General features: G+C 55.4%; 1 protein-coding gene across 1 annotated transcript in view; it reads right to left on the minus strand.

Annotated features, from left to right (window-relative positions):
* RADIL (Rap associating with DIL domain) overlaps positions 1–9,950 on the minus strand; it is an 80,903-nt gene extending 70,953 nt beyond the window's left edge. Inside the window, exons 1-2 of the mRNA XM_025380877.1 lie at positions 9,844–9,950; positions 3,705–4,303 (exon numbers count right to left, since the gene is read on the minus strand). Coding sequence (XP_025236662.1) covers positions 3,705–4,239 — 535 coding nt within the window. The 5' untranslated portion in view covers positions 4,240–4,303; positions 9,844–9,950. The remainder of the gene's footprint in view (positions 1–3,704; positions 4,304–9,843) is intronic.
* Positions 9,951–11,261: the final 1,311 nt, after the last annotated feature.

Here is an 11,261-nt window from a genome sequence, read left to right on the forward strand (position 1 = left end):
GGGGGTTCCAGGGATGTGCAGAGGCCACCTCTAACCCATGGAAAGGCCATGCAGGTGCCTCACGCGGGGAACAGTTCCGAGTGGGAGACTTTGTGTGTGTGCACACCTGTGTGGACATTTCTGTGTCCAGGTACCCAAGTGTCACCACAACAACCGAACACGCTCTTGCACGAAGGTTCTGGGTGCGGGCCCGTTTGAGGCGGGGCTGTCTGGCAGCAGTGGCGTCTCTGCAGGGTCATCCCCAGCGGAGCCTGGCTTATCCACATGGGGATTCCCCCCAGGTCTAGCCTTCCCCTAGCTCTGTGCAGAGGCTGAAAACCGTTCTGTAATGAGCGGAAGCATGTGTGCATGCCTCTACCAGCCGCTCTATCTCAAACCACCCAGCCACCTCGGTGAACCTTCTTGGCATGGCCGGGGGTCACAGGAGTCCCTGGGCCACAGCCAGAGAAGAAGGTCAGCAAGGAAGGATGAGTCCCCGAGGCTCAAGGTGCCGGTTCTGGGTAAGTAACAACCTGCTCCAGCCCAGACAAGTGCATCAGTACAGCTGGGCAGCCTGATGGACTCTCTTTGGCAAGTTTCAAAAACCGCCACCGGCTTAGACAGGCTGTGAGCAGGGGCGCTTTCGCTTGCCCTGAATAATGTAACAGGAATGATTCCAAAGGAAGTGCATGAACACCATCCTGGCTAAGATGGTGAAACCCCGCTTCTACTAAAAATACAAAAAAAATTAGCCGGGCGTGGTGGCAGGCACCTGTAGTCCCAGCTACTTAGGAGGTTGAGGCAGGAGAATGGCGTGCACTCGGGAGGCGGAGGTTGCAGTGAGCCAAGATTGTGCCACTGCACTCCAGCCTGGGCAACAGAGCGAGACTCCATTTTTAAAAAAAAAGAAGTGCGTGAACTTGGCTGGGTGTGGTGGCCTGTAATCCCAGCACTTTAGGAGGTCGAGGTGGGCAGATCACCTGAGGTCAGGAGTTTGAGACCAGCCTGACCAACATGGAGAAACCCTGTCTCCACTAAAAATACAAAAATTAGCTGGGCGTGGTGGTGCACACCTGTAATCCCAGCTACTTAGGCGGCCAAGGCAGGAGAATTGCTTGAACCTGGGAGGCGGAGGTTGCAGTAAGCCAAGATCACACCATTGCACTCCAGCCTGGGTGACAGAAAGAGACACCATCTCAAAAAAAAAAAAAAAAAAAAAAAGAAGCCCGTGAGCCTCAGACAAGCTCCTATCTCCTGCAACATGCAGTCTGCTCCCCCGCCGCGCCCCGTCCTACACCTATCCCCTGTGCAAGGAGGTGGGCCTTCCCAGGGCTCCTCCTCGCCCGGTGACACAGAACCCAATGGCCTCAGGACACACCAGGCTGACCCCCAGCCACACAGCAACAACCCTGGCCCACGTTCTGCAGCCCCAAGGTGGCCCTGTCCCACCCGATTTTTGCCCTCTGCTTGGCAGAGGCATCGCATGGTGGAAGAATGACCAAAATTCTGTGTCTGACATTGAAGACCCCCTGTTCCTGTGCAGAATACATCCCACCAAGCGCCTCTTTCCTTTCGGGTTTCCTGGTCTCACGGGAGGTCTTTTTGAATCAGGAGGGGAGGGACCCCTTCTCTGCCACTGGATCACTGTCCTTCCAAGGGACCACTGGATCGTGACACGGCAGGGTCAGGATGAAAACCAGATCCCAGAAGCGGCGACCTTTGGGTGGAGGAAGGGCCCCCGGGTGCAGGCAACTGGGGGTGCTTGTCTGAGCAGACTTTAAGAGCCATAATTAGGCCGTGTGCGGTAGCTCAAGCCTGTAATCCCAGCACTTTGGGAGGCCGAGGCAGGCGGATCACAAGGTCAGGAGATCGAGACCATCCTGGCTAACACGGTGAAACCCCATCTCTACTAAAAATACAAAAAAATTAGACGGGCATGGCGGCGGGTGCCTGTAGTCCCAGTTACTAGGGAGGCTGAGGCAGGAGAATGGCATGAACCTGGCAGGCGGAGGTTGCAGTGAGCCGAGATCGCGCCACTGCACTCCAGCCTGGGCGACAGAGCAAGACTCCGTCTCAAAAAAAAAAAAAAAAAAAAAAAAAGAGCCATAATTAAAGCAACCACACGTGACTCTTTTTATTGTTATTTTTTTGAGCCAGGGTCTCCCTCTGTTGCCTGGGCTGAAGTGCAGTGGTGTAATCCCAGCTGCAGCATCTCCCTTCGAGGCTCAAGCCATCTTCCCACCTCAGCCTCCTGAGGAGCTGGGACTACAGTACGCACCTAATTTTTTTATATTTTGTAGAGATGGGGTCTCACTATGTTACCTAGGCTGCTCTCAAACTCCTAGGCTCAAGCGATCCTCCTACCTCGGCCTCTCAAAATGTTGGGAATACAGGTGTGAGTCACTACACCTGACCAAATTTAGTTTATTTACTTATTTATTTATTTTTGAGACCGAGTTTCGTTCTTGTTGCCCAGGCTGGAGTGCAATGGCATGATCTCGGCTCACTGCAACCTTCGCCTCCCAGGTTCAAGTGATTCTCCTGCCTGAGCCTCCCGAGTAGCTGGAATTACAGGTGCCTGCCACCACACCCGGCTAATTTTTGCATTTTTAGTAGAGAGGGGGTTTCACCATGTTGGCCAGGCTGGTCTCAAACTCCTGACCTCAGGTGATCCACCCACGTTGGCCTCCCAAAGTGCTAGGATTACAGGTGTGAGCCACCACACCTGGCCAAAATTATTTTTTATGACACATATCTATTAAGATAATCAACTTCTTTCCACCAATTGAATAAATCACCAGACATGGTGGGCCCCAGGCCCCGGGGCTCTCAAGCCCTGGAGCAGGCACTCAATGCTGCCACCGCTCTTGGCACTCCTCAGACAGACAGTGATCAGCTGCCCATGGCCAGGCCCTCCTCAGGAAGGCCTCCCACCACCCAGGCACGCACAGACCCGCGGTGCACCGAGTGCATCAGAGTCACCTCTGGAGACCGTGCAACTAGGCAGTGCCACCTAGGTTTTGGCCTGGGACGGATTCCTTGATTGTCTTTTCACTTCATTGCCCCAAAAACTCCCCGACAAGGTCGCAGGTGCTAAGGGACTTGCCGGGACCCTGTATTTAACAAGGCATGCGTGGTTGCTGTGGTCAATGAGATGACTGCTGGAGAGCTGGACAATGATCTGATCAGACAGAAGAACAGATGTGGCCTCAAATACTGCAAGAATATATCAGGAGCCTCTGAGGAACACCAGCCAGCCTCCTGCCATGTAGACAAACGACGACTTCCCAGACAGCTGAGGTGAAAATGGTGAGTTCAAGAGGAAACCTTCTTTGGGAGGCCAACGTAGGAGGATCGCTTGAGGGCAGGAGTTCAAGAGCGAGACTCCTGTCTCTAAAAAAAGTAAAAAAGTAGCTGGGTATGGTGGTGCACCTATAGTCCTAGCTACTCAGGAGGCTGAGGTGGGAGGATCACTTGAGCCCAGGAGGTCAAGGCTGCAGTGAGCTCTGGTTGTGCCGCTGCACTCCAGCCTGAATGACAGAGCAAGACCCTGTCTCAGAAAACAAAAGAGGAAGCCTTCAAACACCCAGGGCATGGGCTCCAACTGCCTCCTGCAGAGCAAGCCTGCCCCATGCATCCCCTGCGCCACTCCTTCTCCCCCTCCCCTGGCTGGCCTTCTCAGCACTCAGACCCACGGCTCTTCCTGAACCTGTGGCCCTCCTCACCTGCCGTGATAGTGTCCACCTCCTTGGCTGCCAGCTCCTCCACGTCCGACCTCTTCCTCAGCTCAAACCTCCGGGATAAACCTTCTCGGGGTTTCCATAATTCCTGGATCAAGAGGGGCTTCTCACTGTCCCCAAACACCCGAAAGCACTGGGCCTGCCACCGCTGCCCGGCGTCGCCGGCTTGGCCCACCACGTCACACAGCACGTACTGGCCGGCCTGCCCGGGGTCCAGGGCGTACCGCTCCAGCGCCTCCTTCACCAGCTCACGGGCACTGGAGGTGCCGGTGGCCAGGACACTCTTGTAGTGGGTTCCTGTGCAGACACTGTCACCAAACACCTTCAGGACACCAGGGGCTGAGAGCTGGGTGGAGAGCTCGGCGGGATCGTCACTGGCGCCCAGGCTAGAGAAGGTGGAGTCCAGGTCCCGGTACTTGTAGGTCAGCGTCCGGGACAGCATGCTGGACAACAGCTGGCTCTGCCGCTTCAGTTTGCTCTTGGTGGGCGGGGACATGATGAAGTGCGTCCCATAAAACATGGTGGGCGAGGCTTCATGGATGAGGACCGGGGGCTTCAGCCAAAGGACGTGGGGAGGCCGTGGCCTGGGAGAAAAAGTGAGAGAGGTTAGCGCCAATCATCGTGAGCACCAAGAGCAAATGAGGCCACAGGCGGTGGCTCCTGCCCGTCGTCCCAGCACTTTGGAAGGCCAAGGTGGGAGGATGGCTTGAGCCCAGAAGTTCCAGACCAGTCTGGGAAACATAGTAAGACTCCAACTCTACAAGAAAACTAAAAATTAGCCAGGCATGGTGGCGTGCACTGTACCCACTGCTCTGAAGGCTGAGGCTGGAGGATGGCTTGAGCCCAGAGTTCAAGATTGCAGTGAGCTATGATCGTGCCACAGCCCTCCAGCTGGGGCAACAGAGCAAGACCCCATCTCAAAACCTGATGGACATAACAGGCCATGGGCATCCTGGCCCCACAGACCTGCCACCAGAGCACCTGAGTAGAGGATGTGGCTAGAGCCTGAAGGGCCACCAGAGACAGAGAGGACTAAAGGTCCTCTCCTTTCTTTCCAGGAGGAAAGCCTGTTTTTTGGAAAGCTCTGGAAAGAGTGGTCTGGGTCCCAGTGAACACAGGATAGGTCGCCTGCCACTGTGACCCGGGTCAGTACTAAACTCCGCAGCAGTCGACTGACACTGTCCAGGCTTGACTCACTTGTCAAGAGGAGAGGACTAAAGGGCGCTGGAGCGCCCTTCAAGGAAAGCCATTACTAGGAAGCACAATGAGGTCGCCACGGTAAGACACGCTCCACTGCAGGGCTTGGGTTTCTGGGAAGTGCTGGGCGCAGTGCCCGTGTACAGTGAGCATCAGGGAGAGCCCCACCCGGAGCCGCCCCCAGCACCGTCACAGCCACAGAAGAGCAGCGGGCAGCCCGAGGGCAAAGCTTTGCCTCTCCGTAAACCCCGTGTCTCCTGCCCCACAGGCTGCGACGTGGGAAATGGGTCACAAACACAGTGGAACCAGGAAAACAGACGAATCGCAGCCAAGTTAACAGAATCGACCATCAGACATTCCAGGCACAAACTCCCAGAATCTACCCCTCCGGGCAAGAGACCCATCCTGGCTTGAAGGAGATGCTCCCTGGGATGGCAGCACTGAGTGGCCTCACAAGCACAGCGGGAACAAAGGGCCCTCTAGAGCTGGTGCAGGCATGGCCGGAATGCGTGCGTCCCGCCCACCACAGGCCACGGGTGCCCGGCGCTCCAGGCCACAGAGATGCAGTCTCCTGGGGAAACTGGAAAACAGCCTGGGACGCGTTGGCGTGTCATACAATCACACTTCTAATGTCCTTAGTGTGCCCAGGGCCAGGAGTTCCAGATGGTTTCTCAGTCTCCCTCCAGAACCTCTGTGGGGGCAGGAGGGCAGAGAAAAAGGAAGGCAGGTCTCCGATTTGTAAAAGGTGAGGCTGGACCACAAGGCAGGAAAATACTGGAAAACTGCGCACACATCTCTCCATTATTCTACCCCACTTCCATGCTCATGTTCTCACCGAAGACAAAGGCGGCAGATGAGGGAGCCAGGAGGAAAGCCTGTTTTTTGGAAAGCTCTGGAAAGAGTGGTCTGGGTCCCACTGAACACAGGATAGGTCGCCTGCCACTGTGACCCGGGTCAGTACTAAACTCCGCAGCAGTCGACTGACACTGTCCAGGCTTGACTCACTTGTCGCGCTGCGGGTACTGCAGAAGGCTTCTGGAAAAGACGGTGGCTGCCTAGGGCCAGAGAAAGCAACCAGGGAACCCCTCCAAAGAAAAGGAGCCATGCTATCCCTTAGGGAACTAAACAGTGGAACCGTCCTGGCCTCCAGAGCTGACACTGTGAACTGGCCTCTTTCTAATATCACTGAGGCATCGCTCATCTTCTCTGGAGCCTCTCACTGCCAGCCAGAGCTGTCATGGATGAGTCCTGAAATCAGATCACCCACCATTCACTTCCTCCAGAACTAGCCCAGGTCAGCCAGCAGCTGCGCTTTCTCCGACGACCTTGAACTCTTCAGAAATACTTCCGACAGCTTCGCACACCCAAGACTGGGTTCTGAACGCGGACGTCTGCCCTGTGGGGTGGGTGGCTGGCCATTCTCCTGTTCCTATAGCCCACTGCTGACAATTCACCACGGCAAAGGCTTTCATTGTTCCTGGCTTTCTGAAGATGTGAACTTGCTGTAACAGGTGTCACGGACATCCCAGTACAGGTCATAAGCAAATGGAGCCTTGAGGTTCCATCGAGCCAGGCCATAAAGGAGTAAAGGAGCAAAGCCTTTGTTTCTCTTCCCCTGAGGAAGGTGCAACGAGTCTCCTTGTCAAATCCTAAGAAGCTCAGAGCCAGCCGCAGCTTCCCCCACGGACTCATCAAAGGCCTCAATTTAATGTACAACAAAAGCATTTTCAGACAGTGCTCACATCACAAACGTGCGGCTTGGCCTGTGCACACTATACCAGCGGCTTCAAATCGCCCTCGAATCTGACCTCAGCCTCCTGTGGTCAGTTTTCAAAGTGAGTACTTGGAATCACAGAACAAAACCCCGCAAAGAGCCTCTCCAGCCAGCCCTTATTAACCATCCATGAGAGCTGCACAGCCCCACTCGCAAGCGCCTCTCCAGACGCCCCTGGCTTAGAAGCCTCCAGGCAGCACACGCTGGCAGAGGGTCAGCCACCACTTTTTCATAGTGGTCATTTCCAACGAGTTCCCCAGGGTGCCAAGCCAAACTTCAGGTGGTGGATGGTACAGCCTCCGCCACCAGGCAGCTGTGGCTCAGGAAACCTCTGCCTCTGGAGATGAAGTCTAAATGCCGACACAAATATGATACCAAAAACTGGGGAGGCCCCCTCTAGGCAGAAGAAAGCCCACATCACAGAAAAGTCATGAAGCAGAGACAAGTGTTTAAAAGGCCAAGGCGGGAGAATGGCTTAAGGCCAGGAGTTCAAGACTAGCCTGGGCAACATAACGAGACCCCGATCTCTCTAGAAAATAAAAATAAAAAATTAGCTGGGCATGGTGTGCACCTGTAGTCCCAGCTACTCGGGAGGCTGAAGCAGAGGACCACTGCAGACCAGGAGTTCCAGGCTACAGTGAGCTATGATTGCGCCACTGCACTCCAGCCTGGGAAACGGAGTGAGACTCTCTCTGTTTTAAAAAAAAAAAAAAAAAAAAAAAAGACAGCCAGGCACAGTGGCTCATGCCTGTAATCCTAGCACTTTGGGAAGCTGAGGTGGGCGGATCATGAGGTCAGCAGATCGAGACCATCCTGGCTAACATGGTGAAACCCCATCTCTACTAAAAATACAAAAAATTAGCCGGGCGTGGTGGCAGACGCCTGTAGTCCTAGCTACTCTGGAGGCTGAGGCAGGAGAATGGCGTGAACCTGGGAGGTGGAGCTTGCAGTGAGCTGAGATCACAGCACTGCACTCCAGCCTGGGTGGCAGAGCAAGACTCCGTCTCAAAAAAGACAAAAATTGGCTGGGCATGGTGGCTCATGCCTATAATCTCAGCACTTTCGGAGGCCAAGGCAGCGGATCACTTGAGGTTAGGAGTTCGAGACCAGCCTGGCCAACATGGTGAAACCCTGACTCCACTAAAAATACAAAATTTAGCCAGGCATGGTAGCAGATGCCTGTAACCCTAGCTACTTGGCAGACTAAGGCAGGAGAATTGCTTGAACCCCAGAGGCAGAGGCTGCAGTGAGCCGAGATCATGCCACTGCACTCCAGTCTGGGCAACAGAGTGAGATTCTGTCTCAAAAAAAAAAAAAAGACAAAAATTATAAAAAGGCCCCCCAAATACAATGGAAAAGTGAGTTGATATTTGGGGCCCAAGGGTGGATATAGGTTTTGTAAGGTCTGACATTTACATAATTCTTCTTTAATAAAAAACAAATAGAAAATTACAAACAGACAACTGCTAGGTCCCCTCCCAGGGCCTTGGAAGCTTGAACTTCAGAAGTGTTGTTCTCCCCATTACCCTGATCCCTACTTTTCCCACAGTTTCTGGAGCCGGATTCGAAGGCAGAGGCAGAGTTAGCAGTATCATGAAACAGGAGAAAATGTAAGCAGAGAGAATGTGATTCACTCCTTTCCAATAGTTCCTTCTTAAGCCCCCAGAAGTCCCTGTTCACACAAACCTTATCTGTTTGGGGATTTTCAGAAAGCATTTCTCTCCGTTCGGTCATCCTCCCTCGGCCAGACCAGAGGGTGCCCACTTGTTCAAGTGCTGCCCGCTTCCGAATCCCAGAAGGCGGAGCCTGGCCTGTTTGTGAGAATGGGATGGATTCGTTTTTTAAAAGGCCAAGGGGAGTGCAGGAAAATCCGACCGGGCGGAGCACGCCCTGGGTAACCAGATCTGTTTTTCTGGAAGCGCGACCGGCCTCTTCTGCCCCATTCGCTCCTCTGTGACACAAATACTTGGGGAAAGCGTAGGGCTCGGACGGCGAGGGTGTGGGGCGCTGGCTGGTGCTGCTCTTAGAGAATGTTTTCTCTTGTTCTCAAGGAAGGGTCCAGTTTCTGATGAAAAACAAGCTCAAGTCCCAGCGGCGAGTACAGGGAGTGAGGTCAGTGCTGCGTTGACGACATGGGTGGAGCAACCTCTCTGCTCCAACAGGACAATGTGGAACCCATTATCATTTCCAGCAGGAGGGAAAACCGAACGCAGACTTCACACACCCAGCTCCCTCCTTCCGTGAATCCCATCTTTACAGCCCCCGCCTGAGCCACGCTTTCAAATGCAAACACAATTCAATCAGATTTAATTCTGACCTGCTAGGTGCTGCAGAGGGGACTGACTTGCCACCCAGCAAAAGGGACTTTCAACACTGGTTCCTGTCTGGAATGCACAAGAGGTGGCCCATGTTAACCGGGGGACACGAGCAATCAAATTCTTCTGTGCAATTCAGATTAGTCAAACACTTGACAGGCGACAGGACAGGGCAGGGCAGGCTGGTCCGCAGCCCCGCCAGGGCCCTGCCAACCCCACCAACAGGATCCTCCTGCGGGGCCCCGGAGCTCGGCTCAGCATCTGTTATCTTGGATGCAGTATTTGTCAAGGGGCTGGAAATGGTACATAAATAGCCGAGAAACAATGCTTTGAGCTGGCGCACGAGTGGGGATCCGGCTGCAACCGGGACGGGGTGTGTGCGGAGGACGTCTGGCCCGCCCAGGTGGGAGAGAGCGCGGAACCCTGCGCCCAGCTCCCCTGCAGCGCTCCCCGGACGAATGTCCCACTCCAGGGCACAGCCGGGGAAACTGAGGGACGAGAGTCTCCTGGAGTTGAGGGTCCGGGACCCACGCGGACAGCCAGGCTCAGGGGCTCGCGGGGGGCGGCAGCGTGGACACCGGATCCCCGCAGGCTGGGCCGCCCTTGCCCGCGCTCGCCGGCCTCCGAGTACCGCCCCCCGTACCAGGCCGGGGCCCGAGAGCCGGTCGGTTTCCATGGCAACTGGGCAAGCCTGCCCTCCGCGCCCCGACCCGCGGCCTGGAGGGTTCCGGAGCGCGCCCCGCGACCTCCGCGCCCCGGGCCCCCGGCAGCGGCCGAGCAGCGCCCCTTACGAGCCACCCCCGCCTCCGCAGTCACTCCTCGCGCACCCCACACTCACCTCCGCCACAACCCGCCGCGCCGCCACGTTCCCGCGCTGCTCCCACCCGCCGTTGGCCCGGGCTGGCGCCCAGACCCGCGCGTGCCGCGGCGCCTCCTGCCGGCCGCGCAACGGGCGGGGCGGGGCCTCGAGGGGGCGGGGCCACGAAGGGAGGGGCGGGGGAGAAGAGGCGAGCTGGAGCTGGGCCTCGGCGTCCAAGAGTCAGAAAGACCCGAGGAGGCGGGGTCTCTATGAGAGGGGCGGGGCCAACCTGCTAGAAAACGCGGGCTGTGCTCTGGCGCCTCCTGCCGGCCGCCCAATGGACGGGGATGCAGCCTCGAGGGGGCGGGGCCTCATAGGAGAGGCGGGGTTTTGAGGAAAGGGGTGGGGCTAGGTGTGGAGAGGCGGGGCTTGCAGCCCATCCCACAGCCTGCCGCTTAAGGAGGAGGTCCCCGGAGGAAAGGTGGGACCAGTTCTAAGTCCCTGAGCTGCTTGTGGGCTCTAAGCTCTTATGGTTGGGTGGGCTATTTCGAGACCGCACCTTCTAGTAGCCTAGCGAGTGGGTGTGGGGGAGGATAGAGCTGTGCCCCCAATTAATGAACATCTTCTAAGACATCGAAAAGGAACAAGGGAGGAATTCCCTCTCCCCTACCATCTGTCTCCCACCCAGAGTTTTAAAAGACAAATCAGGTCATGGCCCTCCTGCTTACCATGATGTAAAAAAAAAAAGGCCAGGTCAGCTCTGGGGCTCTGGCCGCAACTGCCCTCCCTGGGGATTTGTTTAAAAAACAGATCGTGTCCTCAGCACTTTGGCTGGGGTTTCCCCTTTGAGGAATGTGGGCTGGACCTGGGAGATTCAGGTGGCTTGCAATATCAATATGCAGAATCTGGGCCCCGGAAGTGAACCTTTTTGTAGACAACTATCGCGGTATGATTTCTGTAGTCATGACCCCATATTCCCGATGGAGGTCGGAGCAGACAATGATGAGTGTGGGAACAGACATTTATTGACCACCTGTGTGCCAGGCCCTAGGCAACTTTACCTAGGCCGCCTCACTTAATACATCAACTCTTGTGGGACAGAGATGTCTGAGACATTCCAGGCCTCCCCTTTCCTCCACCTATCGCCTGCTAATCCTAAAATCCACCTCCTAAAACTTTTCTAATAAAAAATACTGCCTTAAAGCCAACACAGACAGATTTGAGCCAGGCTTTGGTCTCCTTATTGATCAACTCACAATATGGACAAAAACAGCTTTTGTCTCAAAAACTTAATACAGTAAGATTGGCTTTTTTTTTTTTTTTTTTGAGACAGAGTCTCACTCTATTGTCCTAGCTGGAGTGCAGCGGTGTGATCTCGGCTCACTGCAACCTCCACCTCCCAGGTTCAAGCGATTCTCCTGCGTCAGTCTCCCGAGTAGCTGAGGTTACAGACGCCT

The sequence above is a fragment of the Theropithecus gelada genome, chromosome 3 (genome assembly GCF_003255815.1).
Source record: "Theropithecus gelada isolate Dixy chromosome 3, Tgel_1.0, whole genome shotgun sequence".
Lineage (NCBI taxonomy): Eukaryota > Metazoa > Chordata > Mammalia > Primates > Cercopithecidae > Theropithecus > Theropithecus gelada.